At 49.6% G+C, this 24,123-nt stretch overlaps 1 protein-coding gene across 1 annotated transcript; it reads right to left on the reverse strand.

Annotated features, from left to right (window-relative positions):
- Positions 1-1,936: 1,936 nt before the first annotated feature.
- Positions 1,937-23,033, reverse strand: EPS8L2 (EPS8 signaling adaptor L2). Its single transcript, XM_080912761.1, has 21 exons — positions 22,923-23,033; positions 20,053-20,134; positions 19,901-19,956; positions 19,022-19,086; positions 9,409-9,570; positions 8,785-8,934; positions 8,630-8,709; positions 8,355-8,503; positions 8,195-8,265; positions 7,928-8,054; positions 7,666-7,754; positions 7,491-7,565; positions 7,142-7,290; positions 6,914-7,046; positions 6,543-6,655; positions 4,463-4,568; positions 3,773-3,892; positions 3,445-3,517; positions 3,152-3,332; positions 2,932-3,064; positions 1,937-2,793 (listed from the first exon to the last, which is right to left on the reverse strand). The coding sequence occupies exons 2-21, from the start codon at positions 20,094-20,096 to the stop codon at positions 2,683-2,685; spliced, it is 2,187 nt and encodes a 728-aa protein (XP_080768887.1). The 5' UTR covers positions 20,097-20,134; positions 22,923-23,033; the 3' UTR covers positions 1,937-2,682.
- Between the last annotated feature and the right edge of the window lie 1,090 nt (positions 23,034-24,123).

The following is a 24,123-nucleotide window of genomic DNA, read 5'->3' on the forward strand; positions in this document are numbered from 1 at the left end:
TCCCCAAACAGAAATGGGCCTTGTTCTTGGAAATATTTACTGGTGGTGGATCTAGGCACAGAGCAGTAACCACAGCGGTCCCATACAGGAAGAGCTCATTGGCCAAGTAGCTTGGAAACCAACTCTGGATTTGGGGATTTTTAAGTTCATTCTTCCTTCTTGTCTAGGGCAAATCTATGGGCAAACCCTCTTCAGCTGGGTTCCCAAAGGTAGTGCTAACCTTTCTCTCTCTCCTGCTAACTTTTGGAAAGGTTCTGAGGGTTCAAGATGTAGCTCTGTTGGCAGAATGTTCCCCTCTATCCCCAGCAAGACAAAAAAAAAAAAAAAAAAAAAAAAAAAACTGGGTGCATGCCTATATTTCCAGAACTTGAGAAGTGGAGACATTAGGAATTCAAGGCCATCCTCGGCCACATCAAAAGTATGAGGTCAGCATGTGCTATGTGAGACTGTGCCTCACAGAATTAAGGAGAGCTTTCCAGGCCTTTAGGAATGGTTACTGCTGTAAAGGACCAGGGTTGGGCTTCCAGCACCTACAAATCTATACCTCCAGGTCCAGAGAATCTGATCTCATGTCTGGCCTTTGTGGGCACCAAGCACACATGTGGTGTGCATACAAACATGTACAGGAAAGCATTCATACACATATAATAAAAACAAGAAAATCTAAAAAAATATTTAGATTCTTTTATAAAAAACTATGTAACCTTAGCTGGGCTAGAACTTGCTGTGTAGACCAATCTGACTTCGAATTCACATAGATCCTCCTCTTGCCTCTGTTTCCTGATTTCTGAGATCAAATGTGTATGCCACTACACCCAGCTCTCTACTTTTAAAAAAGAACCTAGAGGAGGTGAAAGGCCCTTGAGAGAAGTAGGGACAACTTCCAAGAACCCAGAGGCCGGAGCCAGATGTTTAGGTGGGGTCTGAGCACATGGGAATGAGGAGTTGGGACCTCCCAGGGCAGGGGAGGTGCTTGGGCTTAGAGGTCTGGAGCCTCCTCAGCTATGTGGAAACAAGAGTAAGTGTAGGAGGATGGGGAAGGGCTAGTAAGGTTAGATGAAAAAGCAGATACAGGCTCTTGAGACCCCTCTAAGGGTGGCAACAACCATCTTGGAGATAAGACTCCTGGAAAGACTGGATCCCCTGGGGCTTGTCTGAGCTGAGAGGCTGGAGCCTCTGAGACCTGAGGCAAAGTCTGGCAGGGTGGTAGACTATCTGAGGAGCACGGATAGTCTCTGCACCTCAGTCTCTGCACAGTACACCGAGGATTCGGATGATCCTTGCCAGGATTTGATTCACTAGCAATTTGGAATGCAGGACAGTCCCCACACCAGATACAAGGTATTTAACAGTCACCCAGAGATGCACAGAGAGCTACCAGCAGATGGCACCAAAGGCTTGTGTCAAAGGAAAGTTTGGGCCACTTGATGATCAGAGTATCTCTCGAACTTGTCAGTGAGGTCTTTCAGGCCCCAGCTCTCTTTATGACACCTCCCACATCTTGGAACAGTCTTTTAAATTGTGCCTCTACCTCCTTCTGACCCATGCTCCTGGGCCTGCTGAACTCTGCTTCCACTAAGAATGGACCCCTTGAAAGCCGGCTGGTTGGGAAGGCTTTGGGCTGGCTGGACACTCTGCAGTCCCTCCCAGAAATGTCCTTAGTGCCATCTTGGACCGATGTGGAGGTGAGAGGTGTCCCCTGGCATGGCCAAAGCACTACCTGTGGATGGGTTGCTCTCTACTGGAAGCTCTTTGAAGGGCATGACCAAGCTTGGTGATATATATATGGGATTCCAGCACAGGAGGCTTAGGCAGGATGATTCAGAGTTCAAGGCCAATATACTATCCCAGGAGGAAAGGAGGAAGAAGAGGTCGTCTGGAATTGAGGTCGGAACAGTTACCCCAAGAAACAGATATGTAAATTCTAGGAGATAGCTGGTTTATTGATATAGTCATGGAATCCCACTCTCATCTCTCGGTCTGAGGCTCCATCCAGAGCTGGGAAACTCACCAGCCACCAGCACGAAGGCTGGTGGAAATAGTCAGAGACATCTGTTATCACAGGCTCTTTGGGTGGGATGGGACATTTGAAGTCAGAACCCATGTTTGGTGCATTCTTAGATCTTGAAGAAGAAATAATACAGCATACTCTATATCAACAGGTCACCCAAAGCCTCCTGTCCTGGAGCCCCTGACCAGGTTGCTCCTGGGGTGCTAGCAGCCTGAAGGGAGTGGGCAAATCTGTAGGCAAGGACAGTAAGCTGGCCAGCTGAGAGCTCAGGCCCATTCAGCAGTTAGAGCACAGCGGATGCAGGGGAATATGAATGTAGAACCAAGCAACACAAGGGAGAACTGTGGAGTTGGGGCCCAGCATCCTAAGGAACAGGAACCAGGGGAAGAGGCCTTGCCCACCTGGAGAGTCCTGGGGCCTTGGCAGCAGGTTGAGAAGGGACTGGCACTGCCAGGTACAGGTTTGGCTGAGGCTGGCCTTGGTTTTGGGAAGAAAGTATGGGCTGGGGCTGGGGCAGGGGTGGCAGAGGAGCCGCCCACAGGCGTAGCTAGGCTCATGCAACAGGACTCTGCCTGGAGGCAGGTAAGCCAGCTACACCCAGCCCACCTGTGTCCTTGGTATAAAATAATACACATATAAAAATAATACTCCATGCATTTGGGTTGGGCCCACTACAGGTGTGGCGCTCCCTCTGCCTCTGGTGAAGTGTGTTGGTTGGTATAGCTGTCCTCGGCCCTCCTGATCCTGTTCATAAGCTTCTCCAGCTCCGACCCGCTTTGTTTCTAGGAAAAAGAGACTGGACCTCAGCCGGGAGGTTGGAGAATAGAGTGTACAGGCCAAGGCCTTGCTGTTTTCTGTTTTTCCAGTGACCCCAGGCGCAGGCGCCGCGCCTAGGAGGGACGCAGGCAGGAACTGCTCACCTCCAGAAAGGTCTTCTGAACTGTGAGCTGGCTGTACACGCGACTGCCCTCTTCCCCGCACACTTTTTTCAGCTCCTCCTTGTTGAGGGAGAAGAGCTGGGGTCCAGTCAAGATGCCCAGGTTCTCCACGATCCTAGGGGGAGGTGGGTGTGAGGGCGGGGCCGTGGGCGTGGTACTGTTTTCAAGGCCCCGCCCCACCAGTTGTGCGCACAGGGCTCACCTGCCACTGAACGACTTGGCTTCCAGCCAAGCGCGGACCTCGTCCGGACCTGACTCGAAGGTAAGCGGCAGGTGCACAGGCTGGCTGCGCTCCACGCGGAAGTTGCGCTGCGGCTGTGCCTTGATGTTGCTGATCTTTTTCATGAGCTCGTCATTAACCTCGTCCATATGGTGGATTAGCTCTGTGGGGCGCACGCTCTCAGCCCCTCCACTCTTCCGCTCTCCGCCTCTTCCTCCTCCCCCACCCCGACTACTGCCTCTCAGCATTTCTGACCCCAAAGTGGATCTACTCACCTTCTTTGTTCCCTGCGAAAATTGGGGGCAGTTTGTGGGTGGGGCTGGCTGGACCCCAGTATTTCTGGCCAGACTGCAAGGGGTGAGGAAGAGGTGAGGGGTAAGGTGAGGGGTTATTACATTAGGACTTACCCAGGCCCCCAGATGTGTGGGCCAGCCCTTTTGTCCCTTGAGTAAGACCCCAGAAACCCACATAGCCCTGGGCCCAGCTTGGGGGCAGCAGGTTTCCAGGGATCAGGTTCAAATATCACATTGAGACCAGCTGCACCCCTGACCTTAGGGGCTCTGACTGTGCTGTAGACAGAATGGAGCTGTGGCAGGCGATCACCTGTTCCAAGGGGGCACCCACGTCCTCCTGCCGAGCCTCAGCCAGGATGTTGCATGGCACATAGCCTGCCTGGCCACTGCGATTTCGTAGCTTCCACCACTGCCGGCCATCCTCCAGCACCTGCCAAGTGTTCAAATATTTGAGACTCACCAACATCTTCGTGCAAACCTCAAGTACTGCTAGAGTCAGATGCTGGGGCCACTTGCCAAACCCTTTACTGAGGGCCAAAGCATCATCCATATATCTCAAGCCAAGCCCTCCATCCTCTGGGCATGTCTTGGCCTGATGAACTACCCAGTACCTGCCTGGCCTCCCAGTCCTGGAGATAGGGTACCTCTTAACCTGATTCTGCATGCAGAGCATCCCCCATCTTGCTCCACTTTCTGTCCCTCAGTAGGTGGCCTGAATTCAGGTTAGGCACAAATAAGTTGGTCCAGGGTAGTGCTCTTGGGTGGGCATAAGTGACAAGCCCCTGCGGGCTTCTACTGAAAGGCTGCCCACCATGATGGGGATGTCCTAGGGATCCCACAGACATCAGAAGACAGCTCAGTGGCTCAGCCAGACTGTGGCGGGGGTCAGAGAGGCTATTGGAGGCCCAGTAGGAAGCCCAGGTCAAGCACCCCGGGAAGGTGGGTGGCTGGCCTGGTCCCAGAGCACGCCCTACTTCCCCTGTATAGCCTGATTCCTTACCTCAAGGACCTCATCCTTGAGCACAGACAGCTCGTTGGCATTTCGTGCTGTGAAATCATAGAGGATCTTCACATACTTGGTCATGGCTGGTGTCGGCTGGTAGCCCCTGCAGGACCAGGAAGAGTTGAGTGAGACCCAGGGCTGAACAGGAGTCTCTTCCTGCTTCCCAGCTACAGCTGCCTCCGCTCTGCTGCCCAGGTTGCAGTGAAGAGAGGCTGTGCTTATCAGCTGGGAATGGAAACTGTGACACTCCACAGACGGGAGGGGGACAGAACAGACTCCAAGAGGCTGGCCCAACTATCCTGGGGAGTCTCTTGCCCTGCTCCTCAGAGGGACTAGAGCAAGAGGTGTGCCTAGGGAGTGACAGTCACAAGTTCCCAGTTGACCACAGGGCTAGGATATTTTCAGTTATAGCCTGTTAGAGACACTATGTGTCCTTTCTGGAAGCCCCTGGCGTAGGGGTGGGCTCTGGTTATTGGTTTCCCCCCAGCCAGGTCACGCTCTTGGTCAGTGTGGCTCTGACACAGTGCAATGCCCTATTCAGGTGCACTGGGGGATTCAGGTCTGTGCCTAGTGTATTAATAGGCTGAGAATGTTCCACACATGTGGTCCTAGTAGGGACACTGGATACCAAGCTAAAGAAGCCCAAGGAAAGGGGTTTACTTGCTGCAAATTCTTGTTCTTTGCCCTTGAAAAGGAGCTCTAGGACCACCAGGTAGTCCCTGGGTAGGAATAAGAACTAGAGGTGGGGGAGAGGAGAGGGTACTCCATTTCTTGGGCCCCTGTTTTACTCCCCGTTAGATGTAAGATGCACAATAGGGGAGGGGGTGATTGGAGACCCGCAGTCTGAACCCTCAACACCACAGTGGGCCGTGCTTGGTGGAGCTGCGGGTCTTAAGTAAATTTGTTTCCTTCTTTCCTTTTTTGGTTCAGTGAGTTTCTAACCTTGATTTTAATTCATTAAAACTTCGACAGGGTCTCACTATGCAACCATTGGCTTCCTGAGACTCAGATATCTGCCTGCCTCTGCCTCCTGAGTACTGGGACCAAAGGTATGTGCCTCAACATCCAATCTCCACCCCTTTCTAACATTTATCATGAAACAAGAAAGTATAGAAAGAACTAATGTAGCCTGGCAGAAGTGGTGCACACCTTTAATCTCAGCACTCAGGAGGCAGAGGCAGGTGATCTCTGAGTTCAAGACCAGCCTGCTCTGCAGAGTGAGTTCCAGGACAGTCAGCTCTACATAGAGAAACCCGGTCTCAAAACACAAAGTGACAAAGAAAGAAAGAAAGAACTGATATGAATTAGGATTTTGAAAGCAGATGAGACTTGAAAAGCTTCTTTCAACGATATGTTACAAAGCTAAGAAGAGGGGCTGGAGAGATGGCTCAGTGGTTAAAAGCCTGACTGCTCTTCCAGAGGACCCAGGTTCAATTCCCAGCACCCACATGGAACTTCACAAATATCTGTAACTCCAGTTCCAAGGGATCCTACATCCTCACACACACACATGCATGCAAGCAAAACACCAATGCATGTAAAATACAAATAAATCATTAAAAAACCAAAGTTAAGATGAAAATTGGTGGCTAACACAAAGCAAGCTCTGTGGTATTTTTGGAGGTTTTTGTCAGGCGATCTGTGCCTGAGCATTGCTTTTACATCACGGGCCTCTGCTTATGTACTGTGGTTTCCGGTTTTGTGTTTTCATGGAACTTTTCATGCTTTTCTGTGCTCTTTCTCTGGCTCTCTCCTCATTTCTGCTTGTTTTGTCCTATTCTTGTTTGCTGTGCTTTGTTATGTTGTGTTGTTTGCTGTGCTGTTACAAGAGAGAAAAATAAAGGGTGTGGATGTGCGTGGGTGGAGAGGATCTGGCAGGTGAGGGGAAACCATGATCAGAATATAGTGTATGAAAAAAACGGTTTTCAACGAGAATCAAAATTATATTAAAAACAAGAAGCAAATTGTATTCTCTTTAGAAGGAAAATAACTATTTTACAGCAGAACGGGGCATTTGGCTCCCTGTGGCGGTAGCACACATGCAGCAGTGTGTGGCTCTCACGCTGTGAGGACTTACCTGTTAGCATGTGGGGAGCTGCCTAGTGGTGCAGTGTCCTCTGGGGCTTGGGACTCAGAAGAGAGGCTGTGCTTCGGGGACTGTCGTACAGATAGTCGGCTCTTGGGGGTCAGCTGTGGGGAAAGCAGGGAGTCTGGGCTTGACGTGGGGGTACAGGATGGGCTAGAGTGACTATGATGAGTGTTGGGACAAGGGACACAGCTTGATGGATATGCTGTGACCTAAGCACCACTGAGGACAATAGTCCGAATGCCCAGGCAGGTGGTAAGCCAAGGTGGCCTGGCATTGCAGGGGTTGGAGTGAGGGTGGAAGCACAGGTGGGCTGTGGAGGCGAGCTCTGGGGAGGGCTGGACAAGGGCTGAAGCTCTGACCTGGTCACTGGGCACAGATGTCAGTCCCTCTACTTCCCAGGGAGCCTCCTGTAGGACATCCAGGGGTGGTTCCCAGCCGCTTCGGAACTTGGGCACATAGAGTGGCACCTGTGGCTCCCGGGGCCACTCAGAGCTGTGGTCAGCAGTCCAGAAGGTCAGTCACATGCCCTGCCAGGACCAACCCACCTGAGACCTCTATTTAGTTCATATCTTGCCCCTTCTCCATACCGTGGCCTCATCCAGGTCTCCCCCAACGATTCCCACAGTGTCATCTCTTTGGGGACCAGGTGGCCACGCAAGAAGCTCACGGCATCAGTGGACAGCAAAGGGCTGGAGACAGAGCGTGCTATGTCTGGGCCGTCACAGGTGTTGATGATCTAGACAGAGTGAGTTTCAGTTGGGGGGGGGGCAGTCCACCCAATCCACAGGACCCAGCCCACTCCCTTCTCTACAGTTCAGGGAGGGACTATGGCCTCCTGGAAACCCAGAAAGAGCTTGAATATGCTAAAGTGGGCACTTGGTTCCTCCACCCCCAAACCATGCTGACCTGACCCCACCCTGTCCCAGCCCCAGTCACCAGATCCAGAGGCCCGAAGAGGAAGTGCACCAGCTCAGCTGCACTGGGGTTTTGGATGTGCTTCTGCAGCTTTGCCTAGGGGTGGGAAGAACAAGCAGGTGACAGATGGCATGTACGTGTATGGGCCTGTGTGACACTCTACCCGCACTCCCAGCACAGGGTGGGGCTGACTCACCAGCAGGTTGATGGCTAGCTTGGTTTTCTGGAAACAGTCAACAAACTCTCCTTCTGAGGGGGGGCGTGCCCGAAGTGTGAGGACACCCTCTGGCAAAATGTGGAAAGTTGTGAGCCTTGGACCCCCACTGAGTACCGTATGGGTCTTTGCCTACTGTTGGATGCTGTTCCCTTCCAAACTCATCTTCCCTCCAGCTCAGTGTGTGGCCCCCATTTCTTGTCCCAGCATTCTTCAGCCCCTTCCCTAGCACTCTGGTCAGTACCTGCTGGCCCCTTCTTGTTCTTCTTCTTCCCCTTTTTCCGCTGGTTCAGCTGCTTGAAAGCCTCAGCTGCCTTCTGCAGCCGGGCCACGAACCATTCGATGTCATCCAGGGTACAGTTAAGGATTTGCTGAGGTTAGAAGAGGGACCACGGGTCAGGCATTATCATCCCCACCTGCTGTGGGGACACTTTGGCAACAGTGAGCCAGATCCAGTGCCCACAGGAAGCAGGTAAGAATGGAAAAGAGTCTTGGAAGTCTGGGCACCCACCGTTTCCTTCTCTATTCTCTGAGCTAGCATGGCCCGTGGCTCCTCGTCTTGGGATTCCCTACGGCGATAACCTGTTGGGGGATGTGGGTGGGGGACAGAGCAGCTGCTGAAGGGCTCTCCACTAACCCCGAGTGGAATGCCCACCCATCCCTCGGCCTACCTAGCTCACTGAATGGCACTGGTACCGGCAGGCCCACACGGTTCTTGGCCTGAGGGGAATCTCCAGGCTGTCGCTGGAAGGGAATGGGGGCTGGGCTCTGTGGAGGGGGCAAGATAGACTGCCGCTGCCGGATCTTCTCCTGGTGTCCCCTAGAGGGCAGAGGAAGACATAGCTCAGTCTGCTGGGTGCTGCTACCCTGCTGCCTTCACTACCCAGTTACTGTGCCCCAAGCAAAAGGGCAAGATCCCTCACTCTCTACGCTCCCAGGGCCCTACTTTAGGGTCTGTGGTCGCATCTTCTTCCCCAGCCGGTGGTCAGCCAGGGCACTCTCAATGTCCTCCTGCACAAGTTCCGCCTGGAGACAGAGGGTGAGGGGGTCAAGTCAGCTTGGCCAACTGGCATCATGCCCACCCCTGGTTGTCTGTCTTACCTCCACCTCGTCGCAGTGAAAGAAGTGGATGTCAGGCTTGTTCTGGTCTGGGTCCTGGCACACCAGCAGCAGCACGGAGGGGTAGCGCAACTGGTTTAGCACTGTCTGGCTGTGCTGCACAGTGGGCAGCGGAAAGTTCTCCAGCTCTTCCTGTGGGAAGGGATATGATGGTTCAGCCTTACAGATAATACCATGTATGTGGCAGAGAAACAGACACCCCAGCAATGGATACCTCTGGCCATGGTAGGTACGCTCCCCAGATAGGAACACGTGTGTAACTCACAGATTTGTAAAACAGGAACACAGCTCACATTTGGCCCATGGACAAGGACATAGACACTAATTGGGGATGCCCTAGAGCATAGACCCTGGGACACAGCCATGTCTTGCTTGATAGACCCACAAGGCTCTTGCAGAGAACAGTGATACCCTGGTTGCTTAGCAACCTAGCAGGTGCAGAGCTGAGCCAGTCTAGGTTGCCATAAGTGGCCCAGACTCTCAGCTGGGTCCAGCTTTCCCTGACCACCCTCAGCTCCGTTCCCTTCCACGGACATCTGGATGAACTGGACATCTGGCCCTGCCTCTGCCCATCAGCTCCTTCTCCATGCTGTTGTCAATCAGTACCTGAGACTCAACATCCAGCAGTCGCAGTGACTTGTCGTTCACCTGCAGCAGAACTTCCTGGGCCCAGACCTTCTCCTTGGAGCTCAGCTGCACCAGCTTCCGGATGGCGTCATCCACCGAGGCAATAGCCTCACTCTTGTCCATGATGAATGTGGCCAGGTGCTAAGGGAAAGGTCAGAGGTCACTGCCAGGCACAAGTCTTCTACTACGTAAACCCTGGGCACAAGAGAAGGCAGTCTGGGAGCCTCAGCCAACTGGGGATCCTGAAGGGCCAGTTATACCGCAGGTGGGAGAAGTCGCCTTTCTGCTCTGGTGTGTATCTTTGTAGCTTATGACTGCTGACTAAAGTCCTCAAAAACTTTTAGGCTGGGGCAGGGAAGATGGGTAAAAACAGTAGCTGCTCTTTCAGGGGATTAGAGTTCAGTTCTCAGCACCCACTTAGCTGCTCACAATCCTCTGTAACTCTAGTTCCAGGGGACCTGATACTCTGTCTTCAGACCTCTACAGCCATGAGTCACACATGTAGCATACAGACACATACATGCAGGTAAAACACCCATATATGTGAAATAACAAAATTAAACAATTTCCCAGACTTGGCTGGATATGGTGGCACATGTTTTTAATCCTAGCACGCAGGAGGCAGAGGCAGGCAGATAAATCTATGTGATACTGAGGCCAGCCTGGTCTACATAAGAAGTTTCAGGCCACCGCAGTGAGACCCTGCTTTGATCTCAAACTGAAACTTGCTATGTAGCTAAGGGTGACCTTGTATTCCTGATTCTCTCAAGTGATGTGATTGCAGACTTATGCTGCCATATCTGTAAGGATCTGTGGTACTGAGGATCAGACTGAAGGCTTTGTGCATATTAGGTAAACACTTTACACACTGAGCCATATCCCAAGTCCCTTACTCCTTTTCTGAGAGGAGGCTCCACTCTGTAACCCAGATTGACCTATAATTCACTGTGTAGCTCAGAATGCCCCCAAGCCTCCAGTAATCCTACCTCAGCTTTCTGGGGTTTACCTCTCCTTGCTTTTGGCTAGTTTTCTTTTTATTCCTTTATTTTATTTTTATTTAATGTGTATGGTTGTTTTGTCCACATATGTGTGTGTATAACATGCTTGTGGCTGGTGTCAGAGGAGTCCAGAAGAGGGCACCAGAGCCCCTGGAGTTGGAGGTATAGGAAGGGGATTGTGAACTGCCGGAGGTAGGTGCTGAGAACCAAACTTGGGCTGTTTGTAGAAATCATCTTTCCAGTCCTTGGCTAGTTCTGTTTCTATACAGAAAGAGAGTGACATGTAGTTGAGCAGTGGTGGTGAATTCTTTTAATCCAGCACTCAGGATGCAGAGGCAGGAGGATCTCTGCGAGTTAGAGGCCAGCCTGGTCTACAGAGCAAGTTCCAGGATAGCCAAGGCTACACCGAGAAACCCTGTCTTGAAAATCCAACCCTGCAAGCCGCCCTCCCACCAAACAAACAAACCATTCCAAACCAATCCAAAGCAAACCAAGATTAAAATATAACATCTAACAAAATAGCCGAAGGACAGGAGCATCATGTCTACAGAAGAATAAGCAACTTTTTAATACAGTTTTAAAAAGATTTATTTATGTATATAAGTGCTGTATTTGCATGTTTGCCTGTATGACAGACAGGGCATCAAATCCCATTATAGATGATTGTGAGCCACCATGTGGGTGCTGGACATTGAATTCTGGACTTTTGGGGGAGCAAATAGTACTCTTAACTGCTGAGCCATTCCTCCAGCCCTGTAATAGGATTTTGAGACAGTGTCTCACTGTATGGCCCAGGCCCTTGAATTTGCAATTTTCCTGCCCAAACTTCCTTGGTGCTGAGATTACAAGTATGTGCCACCACACTGGGTTATAAGTAACTTTTTTATTTTTATAGTTTATTTATTTATTTTGAGACAGGATCTCACTGTTGCTCTGACTAGCTTGGAACTCAAGAGACCCACCTACTTCTACCTACCAAGCGTTGGAATGAGAGGCAAGTGGGTACACACCCAGCCATTTTGTCTTATTCTATTCATTTATCTATCTATCTGTTTGCTTGTTTATTGATTGAGAAAGGGTTCTCTGTGTATCTATGGCTGCCCTGGGACTTGCTCTATAAACTAGATTGGCCTAAAACTCAGAGATCTACCAGCTTTCTGCCTCCCAAGTGCTGGGATTAAAAAGGTGCCTAACACATGGCTCAGGTATTTTATTTTATTTGGCTTTGAAGACAGGGTCTTACTATGTAGATCTGGCTGTTTTAGAATTTGGCCTGTAGATGAAGCATTGAACTCTGGGATCCACCTGTCTCTGCTGGATTTAAGGTGTGTGCTACCATGCCAGGCTTTTTTGTTTATTGTTTTTTAAAAGCAGAGTGAATGAACATTTATTAAGAGAAAATGAAAAAAAAAATTTCTGGTTCCAAACGAGGAATCATCTTTTTGTTCGTTTTGACAGGGTGTTGCTATGTAGCTCTGGCTAGCTTAGCATCTGACAAGTGGCCCAGGCTGGCTTTGAACTTGAAGTGATCCTTCTATCTTCCAAGTGCTGCTGGGATTTCAGGCATGTGACACAACACCCTGATGTAAATATCTATACATATATATAGTCCATGAGTGTTTGCTCTGTGTGTGTGTGTGTGTACACCAGTACCTGGTTCCCATGGAGGTCAGATTAGGGCATCAGAACCCCTGGAACTAGAGGAACCACTGTGTGGGTGCTTAGACTCAAACCCAGGTCCTCTGTAAGAGCAAGTACTTTTAACTCTGAGCCATCTTTCCAGTCCCTGGTGTAACTTTACAAACCTGAGTTCTTTGTAAGAGTAGAAATGCTCTTAACCAGTCTTTCCAGCCTCACTAATGTTACTTTTTAACAAAGTGAATTGCATGAAGCCTGACTGAAAAAATGCAAACTGACACTCTCAGGAGACTACTGTTTCAGGAAGGAAGTGACTACTGACTTTTTAACTTATTTTACTATCTATTGCCCAAAGTCCCTGTGAGCTAGCTTGTGCGTTTAGACAGAGAAGTGGGCGCTCTCATCCAGCTCCTGCCCAGCCTCTTTAAACACCTTGAAAATCTGCCCCTTGCAAAACTACTGTAGGTAACCTGCACAGATGCAAGATTTAGTGCAGCTGGACAGCTGCAAACAGGCTCAGCAATGAGTAGGCAGAAACGCAGTGGGATGGGAGGCAAGTCTTCCACGTGTAGTAGGCAGGGTAAACACTGAAACAAAATGCCTCACAACTAACCAAACAAAGTCATGTTGCTAGGTGACCAAAGGAGTTTCAGGAAAGGCTACAAGACTGAAAGCAGTTTTTTGACCTTAATGGAATTAGAGCAGAGATCAATACAAAACACTTCATCAGGGTGTGGTGGTGCAAGACTGTAATCTCAACCCTTGGAAGATACGAGACAGAAGAACCTGGAGTTCAAGTTCCCCTTCATCTGCCACAGTGTTTAAGGCTAGCTAGTCTGGGCTCTGTGGAGCCCTGTCTCACAATCAACCAAACAAATAAATTAAAAATGTAAAAAACTCTCAAAGCTGGGCATGGTGAATGCTTATGATCCCTCTACTTGGGATTTGGAAGCAGGGAGATCAGGCATTCTGGCCACTGGCCGGTGGTGTATTCTTACAATCACAGCTCTCTGGGAGGCAGAGGCATGAGGAAGCAGAGGGTCAGTGCAAATCAAAGCCAGCCTGGTCTACATAGCAAGTTCTAGGCTAGCTAGGCTAACTTGAAAGACCCTGCTACAAAAACAAAACAACAACAAACAGATAAACAATTACAACGGTAATCAAAAATCAACCAAACACATGAGCAAAAATACCCGCTGATTTTCAAACACCCAAAGGGACCTTATTAAAAACCGCACAGACATGGAATGAAAGTTCTCTACAGAGGAATCTTGCAGGCCAGCCATGGTGGTGCGCAGTGGGCACTCATGGGGCAGAGGCAGATGAGTTTCTGAGTTCCAGAACAAGCCAATGCTGCAGAAAAACCCCGTTTTAAAATGACCAAAAAACAAAAACAAAAAGCAAACGACACCCCCGACCCCAAAGGAAATCTTGCACTTAGAAGGCTTTGGTGGCAAATCCTAATAAATATTTTTGTAAGAAACAATACACTACACAAACTTTTTTTTGAAAATAAAGGGCAGAGGATAACTTTGCCACTGTCTCAGGTCAACATAACCTGATATGCAAGTCTGCCATGTTATTTTATAGAAAATTGACAAAATATCTCTAATAGACATTTGCTTTTTAGAAAGTTTTTTCTTCAGTGCTGGAGAAAGAGTTCTGTGGTTAACAATACATATTCTCCTTGCAAAGGAACAGAGCTCAATTCCCAGCACCCACATTGGGCAGCTCACAACTGTCTGAAACTCCAGCTTCCTCTCTGACTTCCTTGGACACACACAGAGACACATGTCCATACATGTAAATAAAAATACAAATTTTAAAAAATCTTCAATTAACTGTTAGCAAATCAGCTTATGAACACATACAAAGTTTTTTTTTTTTTTTTGTATTTAGGATTGAATCCAGGGCCTCTTGTATGCTAGGCAAATATCCTACCACTGAACCATACTCCCAGCTCCATGGTGGTCTACTCTTTTAGTCTCAGTACTAAGGAGGCAGAAAAAAGCAGATTTCTATATGTTTGATGCCTACCCAGGAATATCCAGGACAGCCTGGGCTATCTAAAAAAAATAATAAATTTTTAAAAATTTATTTATCTATCTATCTATCTATCTATCTATCTATCTATTTATTATTCATCCACTCATCCATCCATGCACCCATCTGTTTGTGTGTTTTCCTGTGCATATGTGTGTGCTTGAAGTTCATATGTGCATGTATCCACCCATGGAGACCAGAAGAGGGCATTAGATCTCTTGGAACTGATGTTGCAGGTGCTTGTGAACCATTGTGCGGGTGCTGGAATTGAACCCAGGTCCTCTACAAGAGTAGGAAGTGCTTTTAACCACCCTGCCATCTCTCTAGCCCCAAACCACTTAAAAAGATTTTTAAAAAAAAACGTTTTTAATTATGTGTAGGTATGTGTGTTGCATGTGGGTATGTCTGCATGCATGCAGGACTCTGTGCAGGCTGAAACCACAAGAAGCTGGTCTTGAACTCCTAATCCTGCTGTTTCTACCTGAAAAGTGCTAAGATCATAGGCTCCTGCCACCATATCCAGTAGGGTAATATATTTTGTTTGCTTGCTTTTTTTTTTTTTTTTTTTTCTTTTGAGACAGGGTCTCTCTATATAGCCCTGACTGTCCTGGAACTCACTATGTGGTCCAGGCTGGCCTTGAACTCACAGAGATTCTCCTACTCTACCTCCTAAGAGCTGGGATTAAACAGCATACTGCCATAGCTAGCTGTTTCATTCTTGAGACAGGGTCTCACTATGGGGCCCCACTTGTTTGGAACTCTCTATGTAAACCAGGCTGGCCTTGAACTCACAGAGATCCACCTGCCTCTCTCTCTTCAGGGCTGAGATTAAAGATGCATGTCACCATATCTAGCTTCTTTAAGAAAAAAACAAAAACAACAAAAACCCGTGTGTGTGTGTGTGTGTGTGTGTGTGTGTGTGTGTGTGTGTGTGTATGTGTGTGTGTGTATACATGTGTAAGTAGGTGCTCATAGAGGCTAGAAAGGGGCCAAGATCCTCTTGATCAGAATTTACAAATATTTCTGAGGAGCCCAACTTGGGTGGTAGGAACTAAATTCTGAAAGAGCAGCACATGTTCTTTAGCTCTCAGAGGTCACTCCAGTTTCAGGTATTTCTTTTAAAACAATGTAATTGTCTGTGAAGAAAGTCTGGTCTACAAGGAAATCATTACATTCACCCAAGTCTCAGGACACTTGACAACCATACTGAAGTTCCATTGTTTAGCTCTATATAACTAGCAGATAATTAGAAGATGAAGTTTAAAAAACAATCTATGGTGCATATACCTTGGTGGTCACTACAGCTCTCTCTCCACTTGAGCTAAGATTCTATTAGCAAGAGGGAAATCATGCCAAGTAGTGAAAACCTAACCAGCTACCCAGGATAGTAAAGTCACAGATCTTGGAGGAGAAACTACAACTGCCACTTAATTATGGCAGCATAATCGCTAATTACATTTTAAATGTTTGTCCTTATACCCACAGATAAGTGTAGTTCTCATCCTTCAACAAGGAAACCATTACAGAAAGCCACAACCAATCAAAATGGAGAGCTGTGGACCCTGGTCTCAATGATAAATCTACAAAACAGCTCTCACACCTAAAGCTCAGGGAGCATCGCAGAAGGAATAGAAAGAATTGTGTTAGAGCAAGAGGATCAGGGAGTGTGATGTGAGACTGTCTCCCAGGGATGTCAGAGCTGCACCCATCACGTCTCACCAACATGAGTGCCAAACATGAGCTGAACAAGGACAAAAGTCAACATGCCGAAGTGGATGGGAAAACCCCACAAGGCCTCAGTATCAATCCTATGCAAAGGCCTAGAGGCAAGTGAGGAATGCTGAGGGTTGAAGAGACAGTCTTCCCTAGAGCAGAGCATACCAAGAGGTTATCTCATATCAAGTGGTCAGCCCTGAAAACAGACACACTACTAACACCGTATAGGCCCAGCAAGTTGTATATTCAGGAATATGTTTGTGTATGTGTGCATGCATACCTATGTAACAACAATTAATGAAAAAAAAAAAGAGGCTATAAATTTGAAAGAAGGATACATGGGAGAATTTTGAGGAAAGAAAGGAAAGGGGGAAATGATGTAATTATGTTATAATTTCAAAAAATGAAAAGGGGCTGGAGAGATGGCTCAGTTCTTGCAGAGGACCCTGGTTCCATTCCCAGCATTCACATGGCAGCTCACAACTGTCTGCAACTATAGTTCCAGGGAATTTACTGCCCTCCATGGGTACCAGACACACATGTGCTGCGCATACATACATACATACATACATACATACATACATACATACATACAAGGAAAAACACTCATACATACTATAACATAAATCAATCTAAAAAGTAAAAACAACAACACCAGAAAAAGTGAAAAGCAAAACAAACAACAACAAAAGAGTGCCATTTGTGCCGGGTATGGTGGTGCGTGCCTTCAGTCCCGGCATGGGGAAAGCGGAGGAAGGTGGTGGATTCTATGGAAACCACTCTAGTCTAAGTAGCAAGCTCCAGGTCAATCAGGGTTACATAGTGAAACCCAGTGCTAAACCAAAAACTGAAACCAAAGCAACATTAAAACCACACGCCTATTTATGTGGTGAACATGACATGATAACCATTGTACTAGGGAAACCTCTCACAGTGCCATTTGTAAGCTAAAGAATAAATTAAATAAGACCACCAACGTGAAAGTCAGAAAACATGGTTAAAAAATTAAAGAAATCTTAATGAATGGAGAAACATCCCATGTTCGTGGATGGGAACACAGGATACTGTTGAGATGCCAGTGCTCCCTAAACAGAGAACATCCTGGTAGATCAAAGGCTAGCAATGTGCTTGCTTCATTAATCAGAGACAGGGTCTCAAGAATAAAGCAAAGTAAAATAAAGTTGATCCTGGGTCTAGATGCAAAATCTCCAATGGTAGGCTTAGTCCTCTCACTTGCAGATTAAAAAATAGCCAGAAAAGAAAAAGGAGTATATGACTACATGTCTTCAAATTAAATATTTCTGCTTATCAAAAGATGTTGATACACATTAGCTGATAAATTACCAACTGGAGAAAGGTTTGCTTTTTGCTTTTTGTTTGTTTGTTTGTTTGTTTTGAGACAGCGGTTTTCTGTATAGTTCTGGCTGTCACAAAACTTACTCTGTAGACTAGGCTGGCTTCAAACTCATAGGTCTGCCCTTCCCTGCCTCCTGAGCGTTGCGATTAAAGGAGCGAGTCACCCATATCACTTTACAGTTTTCTTTTTGAGACAGGGTCTCTGTCCTGGAACTCTCTATGTAAACCAGGTAGGTCTCGAACTCATAGACGTTCTCTGCCTCTGCCTCCTGAGTACTGGGATTAAAGGCAAGTGCTACTATGTCCAGCTTAGAGGAAGCTATTTCTAATCTACATGTCTAAAAATATGCACAAACTACTTCTATAAAGCCAGGCATCCCTGTACACTACACCCAAGGCTGGGCAGTGGCAGAGGAAAGCCTGGCTTGGGCTGTGAAAGAGAGAGGATGGTGCAAAATCCTTCCACCCTCTGAACATGGTTTTCTTAAAATAAACTCACGAAGCAAGAAACAAAGGTGGTTGTGAACCACAGGATCTCCCATATAGGGTAAATTTCTCAAGAGACAAGTGCTGGAGGTGCAAGGGATTAGGGTCGGATGACTTTGAACATAAGGGGCTCTGAAAGTCACCTAGGAGAGATGGAACTGTTCCACATTCCACTCTGATGATAACAGAACTGTGCCTTCCATTTATTTATTATATAAAAAGGCAGGGGAAAGTCAGAAGAAGCAAGCATGGCTCCAGTGCCCCTATTTCTCAGCCTCTTTCCTTAGGCTCAATCTTTTCATCAGAGAGCAATAGAGAAACCTGAAAGAAACCCCTGCCTCCGCTGGCCCCTGAGCAGGAAGGAAAGGTCCTGCAACAGTGGGGCAGCGTCAAGCGGGGTGGACCAAAGTCCAGGAGCCAGGCTGGATGCCCCACGTAGTTCCTCACTAAGGAGGACAAAGTTCCACTTCAGAGAAATGTGGCACACTGTAAAAGAAGAGGTCACTGCTGATCCTTCTATGCCTCCATGCCCTGCCCTTGGGCACTGAACGACTGTGGTCACCAGATCATGGCCCATTGACCTAGGTGGGTGGTCAGAACCTTGATCAGCCAAGATAGTTGAGGAGCCATGGGGATTCCTGATGGCTCTTTTGGCCCATTCTACAGACAAGAAAGTAAAGTTCTGAGGATAGCATCCTGCCTCACTTCTGGGTTAGGGGTTTTGTGTAGGGTGGGGGAGACAGGAGACAGCCAGCCATATGTGAAACCCACTGCCAGTGCTGGTTGCTCCTCTTTCTATGTCTCCGTCATTCCTCACATTATCTTATAAGCTCAGTCTATAGCTAGGAACCCAGCTAGCTCTCAGTCCCAGGAAAGCCATTAAAGCATAGCTCTTGAATTCTCAGTGAGAATTAGTAGTGGCTAGAAGAAGGGCCACTCAAGCTGGCAGCTGGTCAAAGGGCACGGGTTATGTCTAGACTCAGCCGTGTCATCCAGGCTCCCTGTGGCTCTCAATAAAGAGTGTCTTTGTTCCGTCATGTTCCTCCCAGTGCAGTTCCTTGTTTTGGGGCCAAGATGACAACTTCCTTCCATGGTCTTTTCTGAGCTACATAGTGTCATAGGTGGTGTCTCAGCACCCTGGGCGGTGTGGGCTATGGGTACCAACTTCCAGAGAAGGTTCTGAGCAGGCCCTGCTACGGCTATCAACTCCCTCAGCCTTGAGGAAGCTGTTTCCCCACTATGGCTGGGTCCAGGACCAGTGCAGGGCAGCCCTTTGCGCTTCCTTCCCACTTTTCCCTGAGCCTCAGTCTCTCCACCTGTCTTTGGAAATACAGGGGGTATTTCCTGGTCCTCACCTGCACATGGTACTGTGAGGTCTCGTGCATGATGACGTTGGAGTTGGAGTACTTCTTCCTCTGTTCTGGATGGAGACACAGATGTCATGTACCCCAAAGAGTAAGACCAAGTCTAGTGGGACTTGACCCCCCAGGGGCCACAGGGGAGAATAGGATCGAGATGAGAAGTGCTGTTCTTTGAACCCCTGTAGGCTGGGTAGTTCCTGTGGGGACAAGGAGGATCCACAGGAGACCCTCTGGCTTGGCCCCACCACAGGCCCCACTGAGGACCTGAAGCTTCAGAAGACAAGAAACATGTTCAGAATGGGAGGGGGCAGCCTCTCACTGAGGATCTGTTTGGGTGAGGGGCAGGGAATATAGTCTTATCAATGGAGGCTGCCCACTCTCCTAGGGAAGGAGCCCAGGCCAAGGCTTTCCTATCCTACAAGTTACCATGGGAACATGCCTCCTCTCTGGAGTTCTTGCTTTCTAGGCCTCCAACTTCTACCATCTAGTAACCAGTACCCAGGAGTACAAATTAAGGGCATGGTTGGGGAGGGGCATGGCCAGGCAGAAGTAGCCTTGTCCATTGGAGCAGATGCCTGGCAGCTGGGTCCCATCTGACCCCACCTACTTGATCAGATTGCAGGGCTGCACAGTAGAATCAATATTAATGCTCCCTGAATTATTCGTAAAGGCCTCTCCCCTTACAGCATAGTGGAGAATGTTTAGTAGCAGGAGCCTTGCAGATAGATATCCAAAGTGAAGTAGGGTCCAAAGGCCTGCTCTGAGCACTTAGAACTACTCAGGCTAGAGCTCAGCTCTGGGGCAAGCACGGATGAGACCACCACGGTCACATTCATCCTCCTTAAGTCCGTACCATCTTTAAACTTCACTCACCAAACAGGTCCTTTGCGCTCATCCTGGGCACACCATCAGACCGGCCCAGACTGCCACTGCAGGGGGAGAGGCGAGAGGCAGGTGAGGGCAGGGCTCATGTCACATCCCTCCCTGGGGACTCGAGGGGCGAGGGGCCATAGGACAACACTTACTTGGTGGCTCCTGGGCAGCAGCTCATGGATGCTGACTGGCTCATGATATTCCCAGTGGTAGCCAGTGTCAAGGAGGGCAGACCTAAAGAAAGAAAAGTTCAGCTGACACTTTCTCCTGGCTAGGCTTGGCCTGTGTCTCGTCTCTCACTTCTTTCTGCTCTGGGGCTAGAACTCCCAGTGCTGGTCCAGATTCCTCAGGGGATCTCTAGGAGGCAGAGTCCTCCAGACCTATGCTGTTGCTGATGGCAATGGAGACCCATCTGTTCTCAGACCTTTGGTTCTCTGCAAGGGGTGCCTCCAGAAGCTGTCAGGGAGGCTGTGATGGAGGGCCTGGGTGGGGAATACTCTGAGACAGAAGGGTTCCTTAAAAAATCCTTAGGCATGAGAGAATACAGCAGGAGAGGGTAAGGCTGGAGACCTATAGATGAACCCCACTATTCCTACCTTACCCCAGGTTTTATTCCTAAGGTGATATGTGTGGATATGCCTACAGAAGCCAACTCCTCCAGATCCAGCAAAGAGACCAGCCCTTATCTCCCTCCCTCTTGGGAGACCCTGGAGATGGTAGGTATAGGGTAGAAGTTTTGGGGCTGACTGCCCCCCAGTACAAACCCAGGTGACAATATACAAGACCTCTTCAGGAGTAAGATTCTCAGCTCTGACCTCCCCCTGGCTACATTTTTGGGGAAATTGAGGCATGGTCATGAATGTAAGCAAACTTTTCCTTATAAGTTGGCCTGAGCCCTTCTCTGGACACAACAGAATCTTGTGGTCTGGGCCAGCCTGACATTAAATGAGAGACGTAGGGAGACCTTCAGTGGTAGACTGCCTTTATGCCACTGGAAAGACAGATAACATTTCTAGCTGTCCTTCTGGAGTTCTATGGCCAGCTCTTCCCTGAGGCCCTGGACCCACATACAGTCTACCTTTGTCTAATATTACTAGCAAGGCCACCATCCTTCCTAGCTTTAGCATTTAAGTCTGCTAGAGTAGGGCCACCAGCCAGGATACTGGTATGAGGCCTATAGTCTTCTAGTATTTTCTGGTTTGACCAGGTCTTGAGGGGTGGGCTGCCAGGCAGTGAGAACAGTAGCCCTTAGCTAGTACTTTGACCAGCTTTCTTGCTACACCCCTATACCCCCAGCCCAGGTCCTTGCTTGTGAGAAGAGGCTGGGTCAGATTTCTAGGTCCACCTATCCATGGAGAATGTCCGGAATGCTCATGACCTCAGTAGGTGAGCCCTAGTGTTTGCTTAATGGGATTCCTGCCTAGCTCAGCCAAGGGCACCAGGCACGTGGGGCCAGGCATACACACACCAGGACAAAACAAACTGCTAGAGACCCAGGCCTGAAGGCACACAGACTCTGGACAGGTTTGGACACGCAGCCCTGCCCTTGGGGAAATCTAGGCCAGGACTTTAGGACTAGGTAGGAGGGACAAGACTGGAGCTACCTCTACCCCGAAAAAGGTTCCCTCCCTGGAGGCTTCTATAGCTGAAGTGGAATAGGGAGGCAGAAAATGGATATAATCTGTTGGTGGAAAAAATGAAACACCCAGGCCCAGAAGGCCTGGGGGCTCAGGCTGAACGTTGGTTTTACTGTAGCCACTTTCCGGGTTGAAGGGAGGGAGGCCCAGCATGTTAGCTTGCGTGGTAGGTTCAGCAGTGGACCGGGAGGAGGCCCTAGCAAGGCAAGAAGGGTGGAAGAACTGGCTCTAAGTTCAAATTCCAGCTCTGCATGCTAGTGACCTTGGTGAGGGGTCAGCTTAGTCACCTGGGCTCTTGGCTGTCCTTGTGGGAGCTGGGTGTGGTCCTAGAATGGGAAAGGGGAATCCCTTTGGTCCTGGATGGGTCCTAATCTGGGGACAAAGTTCAGGAATCATCAGGTGGGAGCAACAGAGGCTGAGACAAACCTGAGCTATCGGTGGGAAGGGATGGGTACATCTGCAGAGACCCAGGCAGGGAGGGAGGGATAGATAGGCTAACCAGTCCTGGAGATAAGCTAACAGCTCCAGGAGAGCTCTATGCATAAGTAGGACCACTAAGAGTTTAGGTACCCACAAGTACCCTGTCTCTTTAACAGCCAAGGAAGGCTGTACAGGGGATACAGCAGAGGTGGTCTGTGGACATACTTTCCCCTTTCCTACCTCCAGGGATAGTTTCATGTAGTACCACAGACTTGTCAGTCCCAGGGACCTTGGGTAGCCAAGCTATGGATGTCCACAGGTCCTCCCACCAGCTGATTCTCCCCCTCTCCCCCAGCTCCCACCCTCATCCCCTGAGACTCCACACTTCAACTTTGACCTGAAGGCTGACTCAGCCTGATGTTTTCCCGGCTCTGGGTTTCTTTTGGGTTCAAACAGCCAGGAAAGACCAAACTTCAGGCACTGCGTATGCCAGGTCAGATCGTAAAGGAGGTCCAGCCTGCTAGATGAAGGCTCTCTCTTCCTCACCACCTCTCTTGTCAACTGCCAGGTTCCCCTCATCCGCCCCAGGGCTGGGAGGGGGCCGGGATCAGGGCAAGTGAGTCACACACCGCTGGCTTAAAAATATCACGAACCACACTGGCCGCCGCCCGCCCGCTGGACCGACCAGGCTTCAGCCAAGCGGTTCTTGTGCTAAAAGCCCAAGGAAGGGTCAGATCCAACTTCTCCCCCAAGTTCCTACATCCCACACCACACCTGCAGCGCCCCCAAACCAAGGTTTAGCTGATCCGGGCCATCCCAAACCTCACACTCAGGTGCTCTCAGCTCCCTCTTCTGGGTTGCCTTCCAAACCAAGCGCCCGGACCCAGAGTACCGAGCGAGAGCTCCCATGGCCATTCTGGGAAACTGAGGCCCAGATTGGAAAACTCCCTGGCTGAAGTACTCACCTGCCCTCCGTCCCTCAGCGCCTGTACTTTGCTAGGCCCCTCCGTCACCTCGTCTGTCGGCTGTCTGTCAGAGCTTCAGCGTCAGTGGAGCTCCCTCTCCTCGGACAGGCGGGACCTCTGCTGGGCCGGATAGGCCGGGGCGGGGCTGTGAGAGGAGGAACCTGAGCGACAGGTTACGAGTCACCCGGGAGTGGGCACCAGGGAGGCTGAAGGAAGGGGGCGGGCCTGGGGCACCATTCCCCCACCACCACACCAACTGTGGTCCCGCCTACCTCGCCTGCCTCCGACTGCCCTTCCAGCGGTCCCCAAAGCACCTGGGGCCCCTTTGCAGCTGGCCCTGGAGTGCAGGGTGCGGCCCAGCTGCTCTAACTGGCCAAGCACTGTGGCAGATGGGGACATGAGACTGCCTGCAGGGGCAGTACTGGATGAAGCCTGTGAGGGCTGCAGCCTTGGGGAAGTCTCAATCAAGCCGCTATCAGGTACCCTCCACCCTCAAGTTGCACTGGGACAGAGCCCTTTAGTGGTTTAGTCCTGGGGCATTGGATCCAAGGCTTTTTGAGTTTGGGAGTTTTCAGCTCCTGGTGGAGGGGGGCGTCCCTCCCTCCTTCACATACAGGAGCTCTTAAAGTCCTTGTCTAGCTAAAGTATCTCCTGAGAGATGAGCCATCTTTAGTGTGGGTACCTGTCTCCACCATGTTAAACGCCCCTCCCCCCCAGGCTGACAGCTTGGGGCAGGGTTGGGTGAATTTAGAGCAGCCAACTAGCTGGCTAGGAGGAAATAAACAGAGCTGTGGCCTGCTAGCCAAGGTACTGCCCTTATGTGAACAGGGACCCTAAGGCCCCGGCTATTGTTCCTGGAGTTGGTGCAGAGGAAATGGGTGCTGCCAGGAAGTCAGGGTCCCAGGCTACGGTCTCAGAAGGGCAGGGCCCTGGCATGTTTGCCCTGGGCAGGCAGTTAGCATTTCCTAGGGTATTGGGTGCTCTGCCCAAGAGGGCCAGTGGCACTGTCTGGCCTGGCTTGTTGCCCACTTGACACACTTTTGGGACACCACAAGTGAGTAGATGAAGGGGTTGGCAGAAGTGGTCGCCAAGCCCAGCTCCTCAAGAACCCCAGAGAGGCTTCCTGGTTCACAGCCCTTACTGATGACCTCACAGAACTGGTCCAATCTTGTTCTTCCTGTGACCTCGCCCTGGCCCAGCA

Source organism: Micromys minutus (genome assembly GCF_963924665.1).
Source record: "Micromys minutus genome assembly, chromosome: 2".
Classification (NCBI taxonomy): domain Eukaryota; kingdom Metazoa; phylum Chordata; class Mammalia; order Rodentia; family Muridae; genus Micromys; species Micromys minutus.